This window comes from Lagenorhynchus albirostris, chromosome 1, assembly GCF_949774975.1.
Source record: "Lagenorhynchus albirostris chromosome 1, mLagAlb1.1, whole genome shotgun sequence".
NCBI classification, from domain to species: Eukaryota; Metazoa; Chordata; class Mammalia; order Artiodactyla; family Delphinidae; genus Lagenorhynchus; species Lagenorhynchus albirostris.
In genome coordinates, this window is record NC_083095.1 from 31,659,488 (window position 1) to 31,685,964 (window position 26,477).

Here is a 26,477-nt window from a genome sequence, read left to right on the forward strand (position 1 = left end):
ATATATTTTGAATAGTCCTTTAGCAAATATATGTTTTGAAAATATTTTATCCCAATCTGTGGCTTGTCTCTTCATTCTCTTAATAAAATATTTTAAAGAGAAGTTTGTAGTTTTGATGAAGTTCAACTTATCAATTTGTTCTTTTATGGATTTTACATTCTCTACCATATCTAAGAAATCTTTGCTTAACCCTAGGCCCTAGGTTTAAAAGATTTCTCCTAAAAAGAAAAAAACATTTCTCCTCTGTTTACTTTTAGAAGTTTTATAGTTTTCAGTTTTACATGTTGGACTGTGGTCTATTTTGGACTGATTTTTGTATGTGGTTCAAGGTATGAAAGTAAGTTCTTTTGTTTTCCATTCAGTTGTTCCAGCACTGTATGTAAAAAGACTATCCTTTCTCCAGTGATTTACCTTTGTACACTTGTCAAAAATCTGTTGCCAAATTTGTGTGGGTGTATTTCTAGTCTTTCTATTCTGTTCTATTGATCTATTGTTACACAAATAACCCACTGTTTTGAGACTAACTTCATATGTCTTGAAATCAGAAAATGGTAGTCCTCCAACTTTTTCTTCTTTTTCAAAGTGGATAGGCTATTCTAGATCTTTCGCATTTCTGTTTGAATTTTAGAATCAGTTTGTCAAATTCTACAAGTAAAACCTTCTGATTGGTCATTCTGGGGAAAATTGACATCTTAATGATGTTAATTATTCAGATCAGTGAATAAGATCTCACCACTTATTTAGGTTGGTGTTAATTTCTCTCACTGATGTTTATAGTTTTAAGTTACAGGTTTTTCACAGCTTTTGTCAGAATTATTGCTAAGTACTTAATTTTTTTTTGGCTGTGTAATAGTATTCTTTAAAAATTTTAATTTCCAGTTCATTGCTAGTATATAAAAATAGAATTGACTGCTGCATATTCATCTTGCGTCCTTTGAGCTTGTTAAACTCACTAGTTCTAGTACCTTTTTTTATAGATTCCCTCGGATTTCTACATAGACATCTATAAATGTCATCTATAAATAAAGACAATTTTAAATCTTCCTTTCTAATCTTGAATCCTTTTATTTCTCTTTCTTGCCTGATTGCACTGGCCAGAACCTCTTGTCTTGTTTCTGATTTTAGGGGGAAGGTATTCAATGTCTTACCATTAAAATCTACCATTAGCTGTAGATTCTTCCATAGATGCCCTTTATCATGTTGAAAAGTTCCCTTCTATTGACAGTTTTCTGGGAGTTATTATTAGGAATGGATGTTGGATTTTGTCAAATGATTTTTCTGATCTATTGATGTGATCAGATTGTTACTGGGCTTTCTCCGGATTCTTGGACAGCAGTAGTACAGAAATGAATATCACTCCCAAAAGATTCTTAGGCAAGCAATACTTTTTATTGAAAGGATAGCTTGTGCACAAGGGAGATGGTGAAAGAGTGCCAACTCCCCAAGGATGTTCAGGGAAAGGGTTTTAAAGGCAGTGTGAGGGCCACAGGGTGCCTGATAAGCTTGTGCTCAGTTCTCAGTTTGGTTGGCATCAAAGTGAAGTTTTGAATGTCATCAGCGTTCTGGTTTCTGTTGGTCTGGGGTCCATGTGCTTGCAGTCAGCAGTTTTCATCGGGTGGGGGTCTGCTTCCTGAAACAACAGCTTAGGAGTGTGTGTCAGGCCTGTATCTCTAGCTTTTAGGGAGCTGGGAGTTCAGTGATTCTGCTCTCTGGTGGATTTATAGTTCCACTTTTGTCCTTTGGAAATTGTACATACATCAGTGGGACAGAGATAATCTTTTGCTTCTGTGGGTCTCTAGTTGTTGTCTCAAAGACCCAAGCCTTCAGGTGCTTTGTTTTACTGGGCTTGTTAGGTCTGTTTGCTCCAGGCCGTTCCCTTGCTCCTTTTCCAAAATGGCTGTGTACTCTTTGTCTTCCTTTCTCAATGTCATTATTCATTTTAACTTTGTTAATATGGTAACATACATTGATTGATTTTCAGACCAACCCTATATCCATAGGATAAATTTTATTTGATCATGGTGTATTATCCTTTTTATATATTGTTTTTTTAAATAAATTTATTTATTTATTGGCTGCGTTGGGTCTTCATTGCGTGCGGGCTTTCTCTAGTTGCGGCAAGCGGGGGCTACTCTTCGTCGCGGTGCGCGGGCATCTCATTGTCGTGGCTTCTCTTGTTGCAGAGCACGGGCTGTAGGCATGTGGGCTTCAGTAGTAGTGGCACGTGGGCTCAGTAGTTGTGGCTCGCGGGCTCTGGAGTGCAGGCTCAGTAGCTGTGGTGCACGGGCTTAGTTGCTCCGTGGCATGTGGGATCTTCCTGGACCAGGGCTTGAACCTGTGTCCCCTGCCTTGGCAGAAGGATTCTCAACCACTGTGCCACCAGGGAAGCCCTGTATATTGTTGAATTCAGTTGCTAACATTTTGTTTAGGATTTCGCCATCTATGTTCATGAGGAACATTGATCCGAATTTTTGTATTAATGTACGTTTTAATCTGATTTCCACATCAGGGTAATGGTGGCTGCAAAGGACAATAGTTGGGACATATTTCCTCCTCTTCAGTTTTCTTGGAGAGTTTGTATAGAATTGTTCTCTCTTCTTCCTTATATATATATTTTTTTCCATGATTTTTTTTTTTTTTTTTTTTTTTTTGCGGTACGCGGGCCTCTCACTGTTGTGGCCTCTCCCGTTGCGGAGAACAGGCTCCGGACGCGCAGGCTCAGCGGCCATGGCTCACGGGCCCAGCTGCTCTGCGGCATGTGGGATCTTCCCGGACTGGGGCATGAACCCGTGTCCCCTGCATCGGCAGGCGGACTCTCAACCACTGCACCACCAAGGAAGCCCGTGATGAGAACTTTTGAGATCTACTCTCTTAGCAACTTCCAAATATACAATACAGTGTTGTTAACTATAGTATCCATGCTGTATGTTATATCCCCAGGACTGTTTTATCTTATAATTGGAAGTTTGTATCTTTTGACCCATTTTACCCAACGCCCCCACCCTTGCCTCTGGCAAATACCAATCTGATCTCTGTATCAGTGGGTTTGGTTTTAGATTCTACATATACACGAGGTCCTGCAATATTTGTCTCTCTCTGTCTGACTTATCCTGGAATAAATCCCACTTGATCATGGTGTATGACATTTTTAATATATTGTTGAATTTGGTTTGCTAATATTTTATTGAGTATTTTTGCATCTATGTTCATTAGAGATAATGGCTTGTAGTTTTCTTTTCTTATAGTGTCCTTGTCTGTTTTTGGTATTGGTAATGAGGACCTTATAAAATGAGTTTGGAAGTGTTCCTTCCTCTTCTATTTTTGGAAGACTTTGAGAACAATTGGTATTAATTCTTCTTTATACGTTTGGTAAATTCACAGTTGAAAATATCTGGTCATTGACTTTTCTTTGTTGAGAGGTTCTTTTTTTTTAACATCTTTATTGGCATATAATTGTTTTACAATGTTGTGTTAGTTTCTGCTGTATAACGTACTGAATCAGCTATATGCATACATATGTCCCCGTATCCCCTCCCTCTTGCATCTCCCTCCCACTCTCCCTATCCCACCCTTCTAGGTGGTCACAAACCACTGAGCTGATCTCCCTGTGCTATGCAGCTGCTTCCCACTAGCTATCTATTTTACATTTGGTAGTGTGTATATGTCAATGCTACTCTCTCACTTCATCCCAGCTTACCCTTCCCCCTCCCCATGTCCTCAAGTCCATTCTTTACATCTGTGTCTTTATTCCTGTCCTGCCCCTAGGTTCATCAGAAACATTGTTTTTTTTAAGATTCCCTATATATGTGTTAGCAAATGGTATTTGTTTTTCTCTTTCTGACTTATTTCATTCTGTATGACAGACTCTAGGTCCATCCACCTCACTATAAATAACTCAATTTCATTTCTTTTTATGGCTGAATAATATTCCATTGTATATATGTGCCACATCTTCTTTATCCATTCATCTGTCAGTGGACACTTAGGTTGCTTCCATGTCCTGGCTATTGTAAATAGTGCTGCAGTGAACATTGTGGTAAATGACTGTTTTTGAATTATGGTTTTCTCAGAGTATATGCCCAGTAGTGGGATAGCTGGGTCATATGGTAGTTCTACTTTTAGCTTTTTAAGGAACCTCCATACTGTTCTTCATAGTGGCTGTGTCAATTTACATTCCCACCAACAGTGCAAGAGGGTTTCCCTTTCTCCACACCCTCTCCAGCATTTATTGTTTGTAGATTTTTTGATGTTGGCCATCCTGACCAGTGTGAGGTGATACCTCATTGTAGTTTTGATTTGCATTTCTCTAATTAGCGATGTTGAGCATCCTTTCATGTGTTTGTTGGCAATCTGTATATCTTCTTTGGAGAAATGTCTATTTAGTCTTCTGCCCATTTTTCTATTGCGTTGTTTGTTTTTTGATATTGAGCTGCATGAGCTGCTTGTATATTTTGGAGATTAATCCCTTGTTAGTTGTTTCGTTTGCAAATATTTTCTCCCATTCTGAGGGTTGTCTTTTTCTTTTTTTTTTTTTTTTGCTGTACGCGGGCCTCTCACTGTTGTGGCCTCTCCTGTTGCGGAGCACAGGCTCCGGACGCGCAGGCTCAGCAGCCATGGCTCACGGGCCCAGCTGCTCTGTGGCATGTGGGATCTTCCCAGACTGGGGCACAAACCTGTGTCCCCTGCATTGGCACGCGGACTCTCAAGCACTGCGCCACCAGGGAAGCCCCTGAGGGTTGTCTTTTCATCTTGTTTATGTTTTCCTTTGCTGTGCAAAAGCTTTTAACTTTCATTAGGTCCCATTTATTTATTTATTTTTTTTATTTCATTTCTCTAACAGGTGGGTCAAAAAGGATCTTGCTGTGACTTATGTCATACAGTGTTCTGCCTATGTTTTCCTCTAAGAGTTTTATAGTTTCTGGCCTTATATTTAGGTCTTTAATCCATTTTGAGTTTATTTTTGTGTATGGTGTTAGGAAGTGTTCTAATTTCATTCTTTTACATGTAGCTGTCCAGTTTCCCCAGCACCACTTTTCTCCATGGTATATTCTTTCCTCCTTTGTCAAAGATAAGGTGACCATATGTGTGTTGGTTATCTCTGGGCTTTCTATCCTGTTCCTTTGATCTATATTTCTGTTTTTATGCCAGTACCATACTGTCTTGATTACTGTAGCTTTGTAGTATAGTCTGAAGTCAGGGAACCTGTAACATTTTTCTTTCTCAAGATTGCTTTGGCTATTCGGGGTCTTTTGTGTTTCCATACAAGTTGTGAAATATTTTGTTCTAATTCTGTGAAAAATGCCATTGGTAGTTTGATAGGGATTGCACTGACTCTGTAGACTGCTTTGGGTAGTATAGTCATTTTCACAATGTTGATTCTTCCAATCCAAGAACATGGTATACCTCTCCATCTATTTGTATTATCTTTAATTTATTTCATCAGTGTCTTATAGTTTTCTGCATACAGGTCTTTTGTCTCCTTATGTAGGTTTATTCCTAGGTATTTTATTCTTTTTGTTGCAATGGTAAATGGGAGTGTTTCTGTAATTTCTCTTTCAGATTTTTGATCATTAGTGTATAGGAATGCAAGAGATTTCTCTGCATTTATTTTGTATCCTGCTACTCTACAAAATTCATTGATTAGCTCTAGTAGTTTTCTGGTAGCATCTTTAGGATTCTCTATGTATAGTATCATGTCATCTGCAAACAGTGACAGTTTTACTTCTTCTTTTCCAATTTGGATTCCTTTTAGTTCTTTTTCTTCTCTGATTCCTGTGGGCAAAACTTCCAGAACTATGTTGAATTATAGTGGTGAGAGTGGGCAACCTTGTCTTCTTCCTGATTTTAGAGGAAATGGTTTCAGGTTGTAAACACTGAGAATGATGTTGGCTGTGGGTTTGTCATATATGATCTTTATTATGTTGAGGTAGGTTCCCTCTATCCCTACTTTCTGGAGAGTTTTTATCATTAATGGGTGTTGAATGTTGTCAAAAGCTTTTTCTGCATCTGTTGAGATGATCATATGGTTTTTCTCCTTCAATTTGTTAATATGGTTTATCACATTGATTTGCATATATTGAAGAATCCTTGCATTCCTGGGATAAACCCCACTTGATCATGGGGTATTATCCTTTTAATGTGCTGTTGGATTCTGTTTGCTAGTATTTTGTTGAAGATTTTTGCATCTATGTTCATCAGTGATATTGGCCTGTAGTGTTCTTTTTTTGTGAAATCTTTGACTGGTTTTGGTATCAGGGTGATGACGGCCTCATAGAATGAGTTTGGGAGTGTTCCTCCCTCTGCTATATTTTGGAAGAGTTTGAAAAGGAATAGGTGTTAGTTCTTCTCTAAATATTTGATAGAATTCACCTGTGAAGCCCTCTGGTTCTGGGCTTTTGTTTGTTGTAAGGTTTTTTGTGTGTGTTTGTGGTACACGGGCCTCTCACTGTTGTGGCCTCTCCCGTTGCGGAGCACCGGCTCTGGACTTGCAGGCTCAGCAGCCATGGCTCACGGGCCTAGCCGCTCCGCACATGTGGGATCTTCCTGGACCAGTGCATGAACCCGTGTCCCCTGCATCAGCAGGCGGACTCTCAACCACTGCGCCACCAGGGAAGCCCTGTTGGAAGATTTTTAATCACAGTTTCAATTTCAGTGCTTGTGATTGGTCTGTTCATATTTTGTATTTCTTCCTGGTTCAGTCTTGGAAGTTTATACCTTTCTAAGAATTTGTCCATTTCTTCCAGGTTGTTCATTTTATTGGCATAGAGTTGCTTGTAGTAGTCTCTTAGGATGCTTTGTATTTCTGCGGAGTCTGTTGTAACTTCTCCTTTTTCATTTCTAATTTTATTGATTTGAGTCCTCTCCCTCTTTTTCTTGATGAGTTTATTAGGGAAGTTTTTGACTATAATCTCTTTGAATATTTTCTAAGACCATTTCTTTTTCTCTTCTTCTTCTGGGACCCGTATAATTCAAACGTTGATGTGTTTAATGTTGTCCCAGAGGTCTCTGAGACTGTCCTCAGTTCTTTTCCTTCTTTTTTCTTTATTCTGCTTCCTGGAAGTTATTTCCACCATTTTGTCTACCAGCTCACTTATCCATTCTTCTGCCTCAGTTATTCTCCTATTGATTCCTTCTAGAGTATTTTAAATTTCAGTTATTGTGTTTTTCATCACTGTTTGTTTGCTCTTTAGTTCTTCTAGATCCTTCTTAAATGTTTCTTGTATTTTCTCCATTCTGTTTCCAAGATTTTGGATCATCTTTACTATCATTACTCTGAATTCTTTTTCAGGTAGATTGCCTATTTCATCTTCATTTATTTGGTCTTGTAGGTTTTTACCTTGCTCCTTCATCTGTAATATATTTTTTTGTTGTTTCTTTTTTTCTTTTTTTTTTTGATGGGTTGGGCTGTATTCCTGTCTTACTGGTTGTTTGGCCTGAGGCATCCAGCACGAGTTTTCAGGCCATTGGGTAGAGCTGGGTCTTGCTGCTGAGATTAGGACCTCTGGGAGGCCTCACTCCGATTAATATTCCCTGGGTTTTGGGGTTCTCTGTTAGTTCAGCAGTTTGGACTCAGAGCTCCCATCACAGGAGCTTGGGCCCAACCTCCAGCCTGGGAACCAATATCCCGCAAGCTGCATGGTGCGGGAAAAAAAAAGAGAGAGAGAAGGAAAAAAAGGAGCAGTACAATATCAAAGAATAAAAAACAACATAAAATTCAAAAGATAAAAAATATATTAGGAAAAATAAAAATATAATTGAAACAACTGCAACAAGGTAAAATAAAACCACAACAGATAAACGAAAAAGAAAAAGGGGGGGTGGCGTGGGGTGGGTGGGGGGAACAAGCCAAAAGCAGAGAACAGTAACAAAGTATAAAGAATAAAATAAAATTAGAAAAATAAAATATTTATCAGAAAAAATAAAAATATAAATGAATCAACAACAGTGAATCAACAAGGTAAAACAGAACCCCAATCTAAAAGAGGAAAAAAGAAAAAAAAAAAAAAAGCCTTGACTATGGGGAGCAGAGTTTAGACAAGGGTGGAACTTAAGCAGGGGTGGGGTTTAGGGTGGGGTGGGGCCAAGGCTCAGGACCCATGCAGTCAGAAAAGGCCTTGGGGGCGGGGCCTAGGCAGGGCGATGTTCAAGCTTGGGACAGGGCCTCTGCTTAGGACCTGTGCAGAAGGGGAGGCAGTGCTTTCAAAGGAGGGCCTCTGGAGTGCGGAGTTTCGGAGTTTGGAGATAAAGCCCTGGGTCAGTGTATGTGGGTGGGGTTTAGGCCCAGCTCATTAGAGGGGGTGTCAGAGGGGGTCTCTGAGTGTAGAGGTGGGGCCCTGCGTGGGGGTGTAGGGGCGGGGCTTGGGCTCTGCACAGCAGGAGGGAGGCTCCAAGGGCAGAGGATTAGGCCCAGCAGCCCAACAGGCTCCCCGGTGCCTAAGTGGATGGGGAAAGCGCTGGCCACATTCCCTTCTGTTCCTCCACGTCCCACCCCACCATCTCCCCCAGAGTATCCCTCATCCCCACTGGACTCCTAACCTTGGGTGGGACCTCTGGGTGTAAGAACTCCTTCCCTCCCCCAGGCACCCCTCAGGGGTGCCAGTCCCAGAGGTCTGGCCTTCACTTTTGCTCCCCCTTCCCTCCCTCCCACTCCCTCAGGACCCACGTGGCTGGAGGGGCCCTTGGTGGGCAGAGGATAAGGTCCAGGGTCTCAGCAGTCTCCCAGGGACCCATGTGGGCAGGGGAAACCTGACCATGCTGCCTTTTGATCTGTCCTCCCAACCGTCCCTCAGTTTCCCCCTTCGACCGTGGGATCCCTTCCCCTCCCTCAGCCGCCCCTCAGGGGCGTCAGTCCCGTCCCATCTCCACTTCTCCTCCCGCTTCACTCCCCGCATGCCCCACGTCCTACCCGGTCACTGGGGATTCCTCCCATCCCCTTAGGTGTCCATGGTCCCCCACTGGTGCCTGGTAGGTGCCCTAGTTGTGTGGAGACATGAATTTCGCATCCTCCTAGTCCTCCATCTTGACTCCGCCCTCTGTTGAGAGGTTCCTGATTACTGATTCAATCTCCTTCATAGTAATTGATCTGTCTACTTTTTCTGTTTCTTCATGATTCAGTCTTAGTAGGTGGTAGATTGTATGTTTCTAGGAAGTTATCCATTTTTTTCTAGGTTGTCCAGTTTGCTGGCATATAATTGTTCATACTGTTGTATTATGATCCTTTGTATTTCTGTAGTATCAGTTGTAACATCTCCTCTTTCACTTCTAGTTTTATTTGGGTGCTGTTTCTCTTCTTTATGAATCTAGCTAAAGGTTTCTTCTATTTTGTTTATCTTTTCAAAAAATAAACTCTTAGTTTTATTCATCTTTTCTATTATCTGTTTAGTCTCTATTTCATTTATTTCTACTCTGATCTTTGTCGTTTCCTTCCTTCTATGAACTTCGGGCTTAGTTTGTTCTTCTTTTCCTATTTCTTTGAGGTGTAAAGGGTGGTTGTTATTTGAGATTTTTCTTGTTTCTTAATGTAGGCATTTATTGCCATGAACTTTCCTCTTAGAACTGCTTTTGCTGCATCCCATAAAGTTTGGTATGTTGTATTTCCATTTTCATTTCTCAAGATATTTTTTGATTTCTCTTTTGATTTCTGCTTTGACCCATTGGTTGTTATAGCATGTTGTTTAATCTCCACATATTTGGGAATTTTCCAGTTTTCTTTTTGTAACTGATTTCTAGTTTCATACCATGGTGGTTGGAAAAGATGCTTGATATGATTTCAGTTTTCTTAAATTTATTAAGACTTGTTTTTGGCTCAACATGTGATCTATACTGGAGAATGTTCCCTGTGCTCTCGACAAGAATGTGTATTCTGCTGTTTTTGGAGAAATGTTCTGTATATGTATTATATCTGATGTTAACTCCATCAGATATCACGTGTAGTTTAAGTCTAATGTTTCCCTGTTGATCTTGTGTCTGGATGATCTCGCCATTGATAAAAATGGGGTATTGAAGTCCCCTTCTATTATTGTATTGCTGTCTATTTCTCCCTATTATTTCTTAATATAGGCATTTAATACTATAAATTTCCTTCTAAATACTGCTCTAGTGGCATTCTGTATATTGTGATTTTTGTTTTTATTTTAATTTAAAATAGTATTTAATTTCCCTTGTTTAGTCATTGAAATTTTCAATAGATTGTATATTTTTTTTTAACAGCAGTTTTAGGTTCACAGCAAAATTGAGTGGAAAGTACAGAGTTCTCACATACCCCACTCCCTTGGCTCCACACAAGTGCAGCCTCCCTACCATCGACATCCCACACTTGAGTGTACATTTGTTATAATCGATGAACCTACATTGCTATGTCATTATTATCCAAAGTCTGTAGTTTACACTAGGGATCACTCTTGGTGTTATACATTCTTTGAGTTTGGACAAATGTATAATGACATATATTCACCATTTTATCATGCAGAGTAGTTTCACTGCTGTAATAATCCTCTGTGCTCTGTCTGTTCACCCTCCCTCTCCCTAACTCTGTGCAGCCACTGATGTTCTTTACTGTCTCCAAAGTTTTGCCTTTTCTAGAATGTCATATTGTTGAAGTCTTACAATATACAGCCTTTCAGATTGGCTCCTTCACTTAGTAATATGCATTTAAGTTCCCTTGTGTCTTTTCATATCTTGATAGTTTTTTTATTTAAGCACTGAATAGTGTTTTGTTGTTTCGATGTACCACAGTTTATTTATCCACTCACCTACTGAAGGACACCTTGGTCACCTCCAACTTTTGGCAGTTATGACTAAAGTTGCTATAAACATCTGTGTGAAGGCTTTGGTATGGACATAAGTTTTCACCTCATTTGGGCAAACACTAAGGAGCACAATTGCTGGATTGTGTGGTAAGAGTATGTTCAGTTTTGTACATAACTACCAAACTGTCTTCCAAAGTGGCTGTACCATTTTGCATTCCCACTAGCAGTGGACTAGAGTACCTTTTGCTCTACTTCCCTGCCAGCATTTTGTGTTGTCAGTGTTTTGGATCTTGGCCATTCTATTAAGTGTGTAGTGGCATCTTGTTGTTTTAATTCACTGTTTCGTGGTGACATATGACGTGGAGCGTCTTTTTATATGCTTACTTGTCATCTGTATATCTTCTTTGATGAGATGTCTGTTCAAGTCTTTTGCCTATTGTTAAATTGGGTTGTTTATTTTCTTATTTTTGAATTTTAGAAGTTCTTTGTGTAATTTGCATAATATCCATTATCAGATATGTGTTTTGCAAATATTCTCACCCAGTCTGTGTCTCTTCTCCTTTCTTAACAAGGTCTTTACAGATCAGAAGGTTTTTTTTTCTTTCTTTTTTAAACATTTTTATTTATTTATTTTTATACAGCAGGTTCTTATTAATTATCTATTTTATACATATTAGTGTATATATGTCAATCCCAATCTCCCAAGTCACACCCTCCCCCGGCTTTCCCCGCTTGGTGTCCATGCATTTGTTTTCTACATCTGTGTTTCTATTTCTGCCTTGCGAACTAGTTCATCTGTACAGTTTTTCTAGATTCCACATATATGCGTTAATATACGATATTTGTTTTTCTCTTTGTGACTTACTTCACTCTGTATGACAGTCTAGGTCCATTCACGTCTCTACAAATGACCCAATTTTGTTCCTTTTTATGGCTGAGTAATGTTGCATTGTATATATGTACTACATCTTCTTTATCCATTTGTCTGTCTATGGGCATTTAGGTTGCTTCCATGTCCTGGCTATTGTAACTCGTGCTGCAATGAACATTGGGGTGCATGTGTCTTTTTGAATTATGGTCTTCTATGGGTATATGCCCAGTAGTGGAATTGCTGGGTCATATGGTAATTCTATTTTTAGTATTTTTGTTTTGTTTTTTTGTTTTTTGCGTTACACAGGCCTCTCACTGTTGTGGCCTCTCCCGTTGCGGAGCACAGGCTCCGGACGCACAGGCTCAGTGGCCATGGCTCACGGGCCCAGCCGCTCTGTGGCATGTAGAATCCTCCCGGACCGGGGCACAAACCTGTGTCCCCTGCATCGGCAGGCAGACTCTCAACCACTGCGCCACCAGGGAAGCCCTATTTTTAGTTTTTTAAGGAACCTCCATACTGTTCTCCATAGTGGCTGTATCAAATTACATTCCCACCAACAGTGTAGGAGTGTTCCCTTTTCTCTACACCCTCTCCAGCATTTGTTGTTTTTAGATTTTCTGATGATGCCCATTCTAACCATGTGAGGTGATACCTCATTGTAGTTTTGATTTGCATTTCTCTAATAATTAGTGATGTTGAGCAGCTTTTCATGTGCCTCTTGGCCATCTGTATGTCTTCTTTGGAGAAATGCCTATTTAGGTCCTCTGCCCATTTTTTGATTGGGTTGTTTGTTTTTTTAATATTGAGCTGCACGAGCCGTTTATATATTTTGGAGGTTAATCCTTTGTTGATTGGTTTGCAAATATTCTCTCCCATTCTGAGGGTTGTCTTTTTGTCTTGTTTATAGTATCCTTTGCTGTGCAAAAGCTTTTAAGTTTCATTAGGTCCCATTTGTTTATTTTGTTTTTATTTCCATTACTCTAGGAGGTGGGTCAAAAAAGATCTTACTGTGATTTATGTCAAAGAGTGTTTTCCTCTAAGAGTTTTTATAGTGTCCGGCCTTACATTTAGGTCTTTAATCCATTTTGAGTTTATTTTTGTTTATGGTGTTAGGGAGTGTTCTAATTTCATTCTTTTACATGTAGCTGTCCAGTTTTCCCAGCACCACTTATTGAAGAGACTTTCTTTTCTCCATTGTATATCCTTGCCTCCTTTGTCATAGATTAGTTGATATAGGTGTGTGGGTTTAACACTGGGCTTTCTATCCTGTTCCATTGATCTATATTTCTGTTTTTGTGCCAGTACTATATTGTCTTGATTACTGTAGCTTTGTAGTATAGTCTGAAGTCAGGGAGTCTGATTCCTCCAGCTCCGTTTTTTTTCCTCCAGATTGCTTTGGCTATTTGGGGTCTTTTGTGTCTCCATACAAATTTTAAAATTTTTTGTTCTAGTTCTGTATAAAATGCCTTTGGTAATTTGATAGGGATTGCATTGAATCTGTAGTTTGCTTTGGGTAGTATAGTCATTTTCACAGTATTGATTCTTCCAATCCAAGAACATGGTATATCTCTCCATCTGTTTGTGTCATCGTTGATTTCTTTCATCAGTGTCCTATAGTTTTCTGAGTAAAGTTTTTTGCCTCCCTAGGTAGATTTATTCCTAGGTATTTTATTCCTTTTGTTGCTGTAGTGAATGGGATTGTTTCCTTAATTTCTCTTTCTGATCTTTCATTGTTCATGTATAGGAATGCAAGAGATTTCTGTGCATTAATTTTCTATCCTGCAACCTAACCAAATTCACTGATTAGCTCTAGTAGTCTTCTGGTGGCATCTTTAGGATTTTCTATGTATAGTATCACGTCATCTGCAAACAGCGACAGTTTTACTTCTTTTCCAATTTTGATTCCTGTTTTTTCTTTTTCTTCTCTGATTACCATGGCTAGGATTTCCAAAACTATGTTGAATAAGAGTGGTGAGAGTGGACATCCTTGTCTTGTTCCTGACCTTAGAGGAGATGCTTTCAGTTTTTCACCATTGAGAATAATGTTTGCTGTTGGTTTGTCGTATATGGCCTATTATGTTGAGGTAGGTTCCCTCTATGCCCGTTTTTTGGAGAGTTTTTGTCATAAATGGGTGTTGAATTTTGTCAAAAGCTTTTTCTGCTTCAATTGAGATGATCATATGGTTTTTATTCCTTAATTTGTTAATATGGTGTATCACATGGATTGATTTGCATATATTGAAGAATCCTTGCATTCCTGGGATAAACCCCACTTGATCATGGTGTATGATTCTTTTAATGTGTTGTTGGATTCTGTTTGCTGGCATTTTGTTGAGGATTTTTGCATCTATGTTCATCAGTAATACTGGTTTGTAATTTTCTCTTTTTTGTGATATCTTTTTCTGGTTTTGATATCAGGGCGATGGTGGCCTCGTAGAATGAATTTTGGAGTGTTCCTCCCTCTGCAATTTTTTGGAAGAGTTTGAGAAAGATAGGTGTTAGCTCTTCTCTAAATGTTTGATAGAATTCGCCTGTGAAGCGATCTGGTCCTGGATTTTTGTTTGTTGGAAAACTTTTAATTACAGTTTCCATTTCATTATTTGTGATAGGTCTATTTATATTTTCTAATTCTTCCTAGTTCAGTCTTGGGAAATTGTACCTTTCCAAGAATTTGTCCATTTCTTTGAGGTCGTCCATTTTATTGGCATATAGTTACTTGTAGTAGTCTCTTTTAATCCTTTGTACTATGTGGTGTCATTGTAATTTCTCCTTTTTCATTTCTAATTTTATTGATTTGTGTCCTCTCCGTTTTTTTTCTTGGTGAGTCTGGCTAAAGGTTTATCCATTTTGTTTATCTTCTCAAAGAACCAACTTTTAGTTTTATTGATCTTTGCTATTGTTTTCTTCATTTCTATTTCAATTCTTTCTGCTCTGACCTTCATGATTTCTTTCCTTCTACTGACTTTGGGTTTTGTTTGTTCTCCTTTCTCTAGTTCCTTTAGGTATAAAGTTAAATTATTTTTTTGAGCTGTTTCTTGAGGTGAGATTGAATTGCTATAAACTTCCCTCTTAGAACTGCTTTTGCTGCATCCCATATGTTTGGGTCATTGTGTTTTCACTGTCATTTGTTTCTATGTATTTTTTACTTTGATTTCTTCAGTGATCTCTTATTTAGTAGCACACTGTTTAGCCTCCATGTGTTTGTGCTTTTTACAGTTTTTTTGTTTCTGTAATTGATTTCTAATCCCATAGTGTTGTGGTTGGAAAATATGCTTGATATGATTTCAATTTTCTTAAATTTTCCAAGACTTGATTTGTGACCCAAGATGTGATCTATCCTGGAGAATGTTCCATGTGCACTTGAGAAGAAAGTGTATTCTGCCACTTTGGGGTGGAATGTCCTGTAAATATCAATTAATCTATCTGGTCTATTGTGCCATTTAAAGCTTGTGTTTCCTTATTAATTTTCTGTTTGGATGATCTGTCCATTGGTGTAAGTGGGGTGTTAAGTCCCCCACTATTACTGTGTTACTGTTGATTTCCCTTTTTATTTTTGTTAGCATTTGCTTTTTGTATTGAGGTGCACCCATGTTGGGTGCATAAATATTTATAATTGTTATATCTTCTTGGATTGATCCCTTGATCATTATGTAGTGTCCTTCCGTATCTCTTGTAACAGTCTTTATTTTAAAGTCTATTTTATCTGATATGAGTATTGCTACTCCAGCTTTCTTTTGATTTCCATTTGAATGGAATATCTTTTTCCATCCCCTCATTTTCAGTCTGTATGTGTCCCTAGGTCTGAAATGGGTCTCTTGTAGACAGCAAATATATGGGTCTTGTTTTTGTCTCCATTCAGCCAGTCTGTGTCTTTTGTTTGGAGCATTGAATCCATTTACATTTAAGGTAATTATCGATATGTATGTTCCTATTTCCATTTTCTAAATTGTTTTGGGTTCGTTATTGTAGGTCTTTTCCTTCTCTTGTGCTTCTTGCCTAGAGAAGTTCCTTTAGCATTTGTTGTAAAGCTGGTTTGGTGGTGCTGAACTCTCTCAACTTTTGCTTGTCTGTAAAGGTTTTAATTTCTCCATCAAATCTGAATGAGGTCCTTGCTGGGTAGTAATCTTGGTTGTAGGTTTTTCTCTTTCATCACTTTAAATATATCCTGCCACTCCCTTCTGGCCTGCAGAGTTTCTGCTGAAAAATCAGCTGATAACCTTATGGGGATTCCCTTTTATGTTATTTTTTGCTTTTCCCTTGCTGCGTTTAATATTTTTTCTTTGAATTTAATTTTTATTATTTTGATTAATATTTGTCTTGGTGTGTTTCGCCTAGGGTTTATCCTGTATGGGACTCTCTGCACTACCTGGACTTGGGTAGCTATTTCCTTTCCCATGTTATGGAAGTTTTTCACTATAATCTCTTTGAATATTTTCTAAGACCCTTTCTTTTTCTCTTCTTCTTCTGGGATCCCTATAATTCAAATATTGGTGCCTTTAATGTTGTCCCAGAGGGCTCTGAGACGGTCTTCAATTCTTTTCATTCTTTTTTCTTTATTCTGCTCCTTGGCAGTTATTTCTACCATTCTATTTTCCAGCTCACTATTTGTTCTTCTACCTTAGTTATTCTGCTATTGATTCCTTCTGGTGTATTTTTCATGTCAGTTATTGTGTTATTTACCTCTGTTTGTTTGTTCTTTAGTTCCTCTAGATCTTTGTTAAACTTTTCTTATATTTTCTCAATCCACGCCTCCATTCTATTTCTGAGATTTTGGATCATCTTTACTATCATTACTCTGAATTCTTTTTCAGGTAGGTTGCCTATTTCCTCTTCATTTATTTGGTCTTGTAGGTTCTTACCTTGCTCCTTCATCTTTAACATATTTCTTTGTCATCTCACTTTTTTTGATGGGTGTTTTATATGTATCAGTTAGGTTAACTTGATTAACTTGATTATCTTTGCTTAAATCTTCTACTTCCTTATTCATTTTTTGGGGGGGTGGTTGTTCTATCCATTGCTGACAGTGTGCTAATACGTACAAGTAGATTTTGAATTTTTCTCTTTCTCCTTTTTTTTTTTTTTTTTTGCGGTAAGTGGGCCTCTCACTGTTGTGGCCTCTCCCATTGTGGAGCATAGGCTCTGGACGTGCAGGCTCAGCAGCCCTGGCTCACGGGCCCAGCCACTCCGCAGCATGTGGGATCTTCCCGGACCGGGGCACGAACCCGTGTCCCCTGCATCGGCAGGCGGACTCTCAACCACTGCGCCACCAGGGAAGCCCTCTCCTTTTTGTTTTGTCAGTGTTCGCTTTATGTATTTCAAAGCTATTTGTTAAGTAGATACAAATTCTTCTTGAATTTTATCCTATTAGATATATCTTTATCTCTGTAACCACTTCGTCTTTTCTGCTACTAATATGGTTTATTTCCTTTCTTTTGCCAATATAAATTAGTAAACTATTGTTATTATTTTAGAGTACCTTTTCTTTCCTCTCAATTCAGACGTTGAACCTTTTTCTCTGGAGCATGTTGAATTAGATTCTGATTTGCATTTAGAGCCAATAAGGGGGCAGTAGGAGTATGTCTTGAGGATACTAGGCATCCCCTAGCAGGAAAATTTTCCCAGCTGAGATAATTACAGCATCTCCAGCTAGAGGTGGTTAGACGTCTCAGACAGGAAAGGTGTAGTCTCCGTCCCTGGTAAAGGAGAATCAGGGGTACTTGGGAGCATCTAGATACTCAGAACCAATCCAGTCCACCTGGAATTCCTCTTTTCAAGTGTCAAGGTTTTTTCCCGTCTCAATCAGATTTCCCACTACAGTCTTGGCAAATCTCTGTATTCAGCTTACTCTGTGATTCTGTAACTCCACAGTTAAATTTTGATTTTCTTTGAAGTTGGCCATGTGGCTAAAAGAGAGATTTGGGGGAGGGGGGGCGGGGGCGTTGTCCACCATTATCAGAAATCTGAGCTGAGAATTTAGAGCCTTGAACCTCATTTTGCAAAATCTCCATTAGAATTTAGTATAGCTATTCCACACCTCAGTCCTTGAGATACTTATAGGCATCATCACAGCCCTCCCTTGGTCCCCCACACACTTGCTTCAGTAGGGCACTTCATCACAATCAACGTGAGTAGTAATTTAATTAATTGTGGTGTTACTATGTGCCCATTCCCCATTCAAAAGGAGTTCAGGGCTTCCCTGGTGGTGCAGTGGTTGAGAGTCCGCCTGCCAATGCAGGGGACATGGGTTCATGCCCCGGTCCGGGAAGATCCCACATGCCGCAGAGCGGCTGGGCCTGTGAGCCATGGCCGCTGAGCCTGCGTGTCCGGAGCCTGTGCTCCACAATGGGAGAGGCCACAACAGTGAGAGGCCCGCGTACCGCCCAAAAAAAAAAAAAAAAAGCGGTTCAGTGTTGTGTTAAGGCCATGAACATACCCAAGCCAATCCCAGAGTCCCATCTTGTCTGTCTCTCTTGGCAGCACTCTTGGTACCAAGTCCTGTATCCGTCAAGATCTAGTTCAGAAAAGAGAAACCCACCAAGAGCAATTACTATAGGGAATTCTTGAAAAGGTAATAGAGGACTGAAAAGGGAAAAAAGGGGACACTGAGGTACACAGAAGTATGAGTTGCCAGAAGGAGTTCTACCCATAAGATTGGGGGAACAAAGGGAAGAGGTTGGGGTTATCATAACCTAGAAGCTGTCACAATGGGCCTCATATGTCTGGACCTGGAGTGTAGAAGATAGGGCATTACAAGCCCAGGTGATGCTGGTAATTTTGGAACTCAGAAAAGGGGTTTTGTGGAGTTGATAGCTGTACCTACTATAAGGTAATGCTGAGCTGGTGCTGGTTCCTTAAGGACTTGGAAAAAGGTCCTCTAAAACTCTGACTCAGATATCAGAGAAGGGGTGTGTGCTCTTTTATGGGGCTTGTATCAAGGAGATTTGTGGTATAGCCAGGGAACATCTGAGAAAGAGACACTGGCTGGCTGGTGTGGGTTGCCCAGGGTACTGGAAGATGGCTCTGTACATCTGGTTTTCAGACTTCTGAGGAGGGGGCACTGTCCCCTGGGTACCTTTGATAGGGCTTGATGGAGCTGGTTCTGGGAATGTGGTAACTGACTCTTGCCACCAGAGCAAGATCCCATTGCAGGTGGTGGTCACTGAAAGTAACAGCAGGCAAACAGGTAGAGCCCCATGTCCTTTCGTTTTGCCTTTTATTCTCCCTCTCATGCCCTTCTTGACAAAACTCTTCAGGAAGCCAGCTAGAAATGGGGTAATATAATGTGCAGATTCCCATCTTCAGCTACATAGACAAAGTATAAATTTTAGTTTTGGGGGCTTCCCTGGAGGCGCAGTGGTTGAGAGTCCGCCTGCCGATGCAGGGGACACGGGTTCGTGCCCCAGTCCAGGAAGATCCCACATGCCACGGAGTAGCTAGGCCCGTGAGTCATGGCCGCTGAGCCTTCGCGTCTGGAGCCTGTGCTCCGCAGCGGGAAAGGCCACAACAGTGGGAGGCCCGCCTACCGCAAAAAAAAAAAAAAAAAAAAAAAAAATTTAGTTTTGGTGTTCAGAAAATAATTGATAATCAGCGTAAGATGTGTCAGCAGAATGCTGCTGTAGCTTCTGTGGTGACAGGTAATAGCAGGTGATACTGATCTGTGTGAAGCTCTCTGATGTTTTCTGTTGTTTTATTTAGTTGTGGCTCACTAAATTGATTTCATGACCCTGAATGGTTTGTGACCTAAGTTTTTGAAACACTGAAATAGCTGTGACTAAGAGTGTGTGGAGACAAGGTAAAATAGGGGTTTTGGGGAGTTTGAAATAGCTGCTGGAAATAGAAGAGTTAATTACTGATACAGAAGAAGATTCTTACACTGCTTGAAGTACAGGTAATGCTAGAGAGGAAGGGCTTTTGTGTGACACCAGTTCACGTAATTAATGGTAATGTGATGGTCCTTCAGGACTTGTCTTTGGAATAGTGCAATAGTGACAAAGACTGGTATGACTCAAAGATTCTTGGCAATGAAATTTTCTATTATTACCACATATTTCTGATGAAGCTTAATATAGGTTATTTTCCTCTTTATAATGCTTTAATAATCCTCTTCCAACTCACACATTTCCATCTTAATACTCCCAAATCTGTAGCCAGGGATATCATGAAGAGAGACATGGAAAGGAAATCTGGTCACTAGGATTTCACCTATATCAGAGGTGCTTTCCCTAAGAGGTTTCATCTAGTATTCTTGGCTTCCAGTATTCATACATTAGTTCTGGAAAAGTATCCAGGAGTGTACAGGTGTTTTTGACATCATAATGCTGAGGATATTTCTTACGCTCTCTACTACTGAACCCATTTGTGTCCTTATTTAGAATATTCGGCCACCAATATGTGTTCAAATGTGTCTCCAATTTTTTTTAACTTTTGTTTTTAAATATTAAGCAAATTATTGATACTTTTAAATTTTATTTATTTATTTATCTGTCTGTGTTGGGTCTTTGTTGCTGCTCATGGGCTTTGTCTAGTTGCAGTGAGCAGGGGCTACTCTTTGTTGCGAGTTTGCGGGCTTCTCGTTGCAGTGGCTTCTCTTGTTGTGAAGCACAGGCTCTAGGCACATGGGCTTCAGTAGTTGTGGTTCACGGGCTCAGTAGTTGTGGCTTGTGGACTCTAGAGCACAGGCTCAGTAGTTGTGGCACACGGGCTTAGTTGCTCCATGGCATGTGGGATCTTCCCAGACCAGGGATCGAACCTGTGTCCCCTGCATTGGCAGGTGGACTCTTAACCACTGCATCACCAGGGAAGCACAAATTATTGATACTTTCAACTGAAAATCAGAAAATGAGTAAATTAGCTTTTACCTGAGGTAAAATTTATGTTTTTAACAGGTATGAAGAAAGTCCATTCAAATTGTAGTCTTTGAACATTTTAGTGAACTGATTCTAGTTTTAAATTCTTCAGTCCAGCTTTCTCTAGAGAATTCAGCTAACTCACCAGCCATGTAAAATATAGAATGGAATCTGTATTTACACAGCCAAGATGAGTCTCTAATGATTCAGAACATGATGCAGCTGGGCTGGGTGGAGAGAAGGCTGCTGCTTCCATGCTGTGATTGGAGGCAATGGGGCTGTGCCCAAATAGCAGCCCCTTTCCCTATTACACCGTCAGTATGGATGCCTTCCTTTGAATGTACAGGGATTTTCTGCAGGTAAGAATGCATTATAAAATAAAAATTTGTCTTGATTGGAGGAGTCTCACAAAACTAATGAGTCCATTAAGTGAGGCTTAGTTTGACTGCTAACCTCAAACAGAAATGGGGGCTAGATAAGATGTCTGTAGAAGAGAAGGAAAGATGGATCAAACTGTCTGAATAAAGGGATAAAAAAAATGGTGAGCTTTGGATGGGCTGTCTACATGCTTACTGAAGCTAGCAGAGTATCAGTAGATTTTTGGGTAGAGGAGAAATTGGGAGTCAGATGTCAATCTTTTTAGTAGGGAAAATGTCATGCCAGTGTACATGTTTAGAGAACAGTATATAATGAATCTTTATCAGGTTCAATAATTACCAACCTATGATGCATTTCCTTCATCTCTTTCCCAGGTAACCTGCTCTTCCCCCACCCCTTGCCCTTACTTATATATGAAACAATCTCAGGAATTTTATTGATTCAAGCCTTGTCCCAATTGAAATCACCTTCTTCTCTCTCTCCAGCCCCCCACCCTCCCTGCCCCAACCACCCCATCCTAGCTCTTCTTTCTGTTTTCACTTTCAGCACTGAAGCTCTGATGGTTCACCTCTTCCAGGACATAGATCCATAAAGGTCAGCCCTGCACCCTGAACAGCTCAGAGGGAGGAGCCAGACCAGTAGCGCCTGATGCCCTGCCCTCTTCAGCCCTAAACAGATGCCTCCATAATGGCAGTGGGTGAGGCCCTGGTGCACATCAGAGCCACTCTTCTGCTGCTCTCATTTGGGGTGTCTTTGTTCATTTCTGACCACTCTCAGGCCAGGGCCTCCCAGCACTTCTCCTCTCCAGAACTGGTGATCCCCTTGAAGGTGACTGGCAGGGGCAGAAATGCAAAGGCTCCGGGCTGGCTCTCCTACAGCCTGCGGTTTGGGGGCCAGAGACACATTGCCCACATGAGGGTCAAGAAGTTCTTGGTTTCCAGATACCTCCCAGTGTTCACCTACACAGACCAGCGTGCCCTCCGCCAGGATCAGCCTTTTGTTCCTGATGACTGCTACTATCATGGTTATGTGGAGGGGGTTCCCAAGTCCCTGGTTGCCCTCAGTACTTGTTCTGGAGGTTTTCGAGGAATACTACAGATAAATGATCTTGCTTATGAAATTGAACCAGTTAGGTTTTCTGCCACATTTGAACACTGGGTGTATAAGATAGACAGTGATGATACACAGTTCCCACCTATGAGATGTGGGTTAACAGAAGAGGATATAGCACGCCAACTGGAGTTGCAAGAGTTGCATAATTTCACTCTGATGCAAAGTTCTTACACAGGCTGGTGGACCCACTTGCGTTTTCTTGAGTTGGTAGTGGTTGTGGACAATCTTCGATTCGTTCACTCGGAAAGTAATGTGTCAGTAGTGCAGCGTGAAATACTTGATGTTGTCAATATAATAGGTAGCTTGTATCACTCTTTGGAACTTGTTGTAATTTTAACTGGGCTTGAAGTCTGGACTAAAGGAAACCCAGTTCCCATCGATAACATAGATAAGCTTTTGGAGGATTTTTCTGTTTGGAAGTATTTTAGCCTTGATCACCGACTGTCACATGATGCGGCCCATCTTTTCATAAAGAAATCGTTTGGCATAACGCTTGGACTTGCCTATGTTGGTGGAATATGCCAGCGTCCTTTTAATAGTGGAGTTAATGTTTTTGAAGACGAGAGTCTGTATGCTTTTGCAATTGTTGTGACCCATGAACTTGGTCATAATTTAGGTATGCAGCATGATACTGAATGGTGTGTGTGTGAACTTCAGTGGTGCATAATGTTTCCTGCCAGAGAGGTGACAAATAAATTCAGCAACTGCAGTTATGCCGAGTATTGGGACAATCTTATCAGTAATGGATTATGTCTTTACTCTCCTCCACATCCAGGGAATATCTTTAGGCTGAAGTATTGTGGGAACCTAGTGGTTGAAGAAGGAGAGGAGTGTGACTGTGGAACCATAGAGCAGTGCAAAAATGATCCCTGCTGTCTGTTGAATTGCACTCTGAAGCCTGGAGCTGCTTGTGCTTTCGGGCTTTGTTGTAAAGACTGCAAGGTCATGTCATCAGGGACTTTGTGCAGAAAACAGGTCAGTGAATGTGACCTTCCAGAGTGGTGCAATGGGACATCCCATCAGTGCCCAGAAGATGTATATGTGCAGGATGGGATTCCCTGTAGTGATGGTGCCTACTGCTATCAAAAGAGCTGTAATAACCATGATGAACAGTGCAGGGAGATATTTGGCAAAGATGCAAGGAGTGCACCTCAGAGTTGCTACAAAGAAATCAACACCCAAGGAAATCGATTTGGTCACTGTGGTATCAAAGACACACAGTACGTAAAATGTGCATCCCCTGATATCCTGTGTGGGAGAGTTCAGTGTGAAAATGTGGGAGTAATTCCTAATCTGATAGAACATTCCACAGTGCATCAGCTTCACTTCAATGACACCACTTGTTGGGGCACTGATTATCATATAGGGATGTCCATATCTGATATCGGTCAAGTGAAAGACGGCACAATGTGTGGTCCAGGAAAGATATGTATCCGCAACAAGTGTGTCAGTATGGTTCGTGTACCACAAGCCTGTCAGCCTGAGACCTGCCATATGAAGGGGATCTGCAATAATAAACAGCAATGCCACTGCAATCCTGGATGGGCACCTCCCTACTGTGAACAGCAAGGCAATGGAGGTAGTAATAGTAGTGGCCCACCTTTTAATCCCCAAGCAGAAGAGACAGGACTGAAGGAGAAGGGAAAACAGCCATTATTGTGGCTTATTCCTTTGACTTGTTTATTTTTACGTTGCATCTTTGTGCTTTATGAGAAACATAAAAAGGAGGAGGCAGAAACGATGGAAGAAAAAGAGACTGAGGAGGAAGAAGGTGACTAAGGCTCCTGCTTCATTTTTTTTTAAATCTCTGGTTTTTCTTTTAATAGTAGAGAAGTATTAGGGCATGTCTGACTGTTTCAAGAAAAATTTAAGGATCCCTCATGTCAGAATCATAAGCATTAATATTTCACTGAAGGATTCCTAGCATGTTCTTACTTACTCTTCAGTGTGTTAAGCAATATTAAAAGTTCATTTTTTTTCCTGGAAGTCATCTCTTTATGTTTCCTGAGCAAAGGCATGGCAAAGTCACATTTTTAAGCTAATGTCTCATCAGTTGTAAACCTCCTCCCACCTTTGTATTCTTAAAATGTAATGTCCAGGATGTGCCGCTACATACCCCGTTGCTGCTTTGCCAGCTCTTTTCCAGGTAGCTGTGCCAAAAGGGGGCAGTAGAAGTAGCCTGGAATGGTGGATGAAGGGAGCAGGGAGTTTACTTTCTTGTGTGCTAAAAGTTACTCTGTCATTTTGGTAGCCACATTTGGCTTCGGATTGCAGTTTTGTTGACCCTGTTAGAACTACCCTCATTCTTCATTAGAAGTACCAGCACCAGATGACCACTGATACTTTCAGAGATCAGAGTTGCAGCTCTGGGGTTAGCAGTGTGGTCCTCCTCTGAGTTGCTGAAGCACCAGCATCAGCTAGTCACTTGCTCTCCTTAGAGGTCTTGGTGCCTGCTCTGCAGGGGGCCTCCTTAAATCACCAGTACTTGAATGAACCCAACCTCTTTCCTTTGTTCCCTTGGCCCTAGGACATCTAGGTGCTTTCAGTAGTTACTTCATTATGATAGTTTGAGTTCTCCAGTAGCAGACACTGAATTAAAGGTTAGAGAGAAAGGTTGATGAAGTCAGTTGTGCAGATGAGAAATAGCCTTGGCCATTTTACATTTCAGCCTTGGCCAACCTGGCAGCAAGCTCTAGGATGAATATTGCCTGACAGACTAGTCTTGAATTGGTCCAAAATGGCCTGGTCTTCATTCCCTCCTCTTGCTTATTCACTGGATGTGAGTGCCCTGGGAAGGGTAAGAGCTTGGCCGTGCACCTCCCAGCAACTGAGACTGCCCCCAAAGAGCTAACATCTGGAGGCTCTATGCTGATCATAATCCCAGCAGCTGGTCAGCAAGACTTTCCTGGGAGGAGGATGAAGGTGGCTCATTGGGAAATTCCACAGTCTGGTCTTTGCATTGCTCTGATCAACTTTTCTTTATATGTTCTGGAAACAGCTCTTCCAGGATTCTGGCAGGCATCTCTGCCTGTGGGGAACCATAGAAGAGGGAGGTTAGTGGGATGAAGCAGAGACCCTAGTACTGTGTTTGGTTCTGGGGCTAAAGTTGATACTGTCTCTCCACTATCTGTTCTAGTTTCCCTCATCTCTAGATAGCATTCTGATGACTTGGGTTGGATGTTAACCCTGTGTTATTACCCAGGCCCTTATCTTTAAAGCACCCGAGTGCCTGGTCACCATGTCTTTCTCAGGCTCGGATTGCTGAATCTATCCATTTATAGTAGCAATAGAGCTAGAAAATACAAAGAGGCACCTAAGGAGATCACCTGGGTTCCACACATATGCCCTACCTCCTCTCAATGATTAGGCTCCAGTATGCCTGTCAAGACTGTGACACCTCTTCTTGCTACTGCAGGGACACAGGGAGCCCCAAATGCCCAGGTGGGACTCCAGCTTTGTCCCACTGTGAAAGTATGACCCATTTGGTGACCCTGCAGAGCCTAGAGTTGCAGGGGACAGGAGGTACGAACCACCTCAGTGAGTCATAGGTAGTGATGGTAAGTGGTGCCACTTCTCCTTCCAGCCCCTGGTTCCCACCCATGTAGAGGCCTCTGGTTTAGTGTGTACAACCCATCATGGAATGGTACTTGTATTAGGGTTCAGCAGAGAAACAGAACCAACAGGATATGGTGATTTATATATTTATCCTTTCCCCAGAAGAGGAAGTAAAGCCCTCAGGGATGTTTGTTCTTCCTGATATCCGGTAACTTAAATACTATGATGTGAAATTAATAATGAGATACTATGATATAAATTCAATATGTCTTATGCTACATGTTAAGGGAATAAGAGGAAATAACAAGGAAAAAGAAAGGAAAGAAAACAAACAGGAAATATGAATGCAAATGTATTCATATAAAAATAAGAACATACTCGCAACGTATTACAGTCCTTGTTTCTATAACTGGTCACATGGTTGTAGCTGGTATTTATGACCATCTTCTTTTACCACCCACTCTGTTCCCTTTGCCTTCAGCAAGTACTTCATCTAATCATTGTTCTTTACCTGGTGGGGTGATCCAAACCTTTATTCCTGAAGGGTCTGGGCCAATGCTGGATTGGGTTGTTATAGTTTTCCATTGACCTTAATAACAGGGCATGGTAATACTGAGACACCCTAAGCTATTTCCTGTGTTCCAGACCTACTCTTCCTTACCTTTACTGTGGAGAAGTAGTCCAATTTCCCCTGGGTAATCAGGATCAATCACCCCAGCCATCACCATAGTTCCATTCGTTGCCTATTGATTCAGAGGCATGAGGAGCCCAAACTGGCCAGGTGGCAGTCTTTTTTTCTTTTCTTTTCTTTTTAAACATCTTTATTGGAGTATAATTGCTTTACAATGGTGTGTTAGTTTCTGATTTGTAACAAAGTGAATCAGTTATACATATACATATATATCCATATCTCCTCCCTCTTGCATCTCCCTCCCACCCTCACTATCCCACTCCTCTAGGTAGACA

At 40.7% G+C, this 26,477-nt stretch overlaps 2 protein-coding genes across 3 annotated transcripts in view; both read left to right on the plus strand.

Annotated features, from left to right (window-relative positions):
* MED6 (mediator complex subunit 6) overlaps window positions 1-21,485 on the plus strand; it is a 59,075-nt gene extending 37,590 nt beyond the window's left edge. The window contains exon 10 of one of the 2 annotated variants that reach the window (XM_060140161.1): window positions 21,390-21,485. The gene's annotated coding sequence lies outside the window, so the exon portion shown is untranslated. Of the gene's footprint in view, window positions 1-16,713; window positions 16,827-21,389 lie in introns of those variants that run through there. The other variant, XM_060140170.1, reaches the window with a different exon arrangement.
* On the plus strand, window positions 21,398-23,873 carry LOC132514800 (disintegrin and metalloproteinase domain-containing protein 20-like). The gene has a single exon (XM_060140121.1). The coding sequence runs from the start codon at window positions 21,531-21,533 to the stop codon at window positions 23,733-23,735; it is 2,205 nt and encodes a 734-aa protein (XP_059996104.1). The 5' UTR covers window positions 21,398-21,530; the 3' UTR covers window positions 23,736-23,873.
* The last annotated feature ends 2,604 nt before the right edge of the window (window positions 23,874-26,477 follow it).

Coding starts and splice junctions, on each gene's coding strand:
- LOC132514800 (XM_060140121.1), top strand. CDS start 21,531: ATGGCAGTGGGTGAGGCCCTGGTGCACATCAGAGCCACTCTTCTGCTG.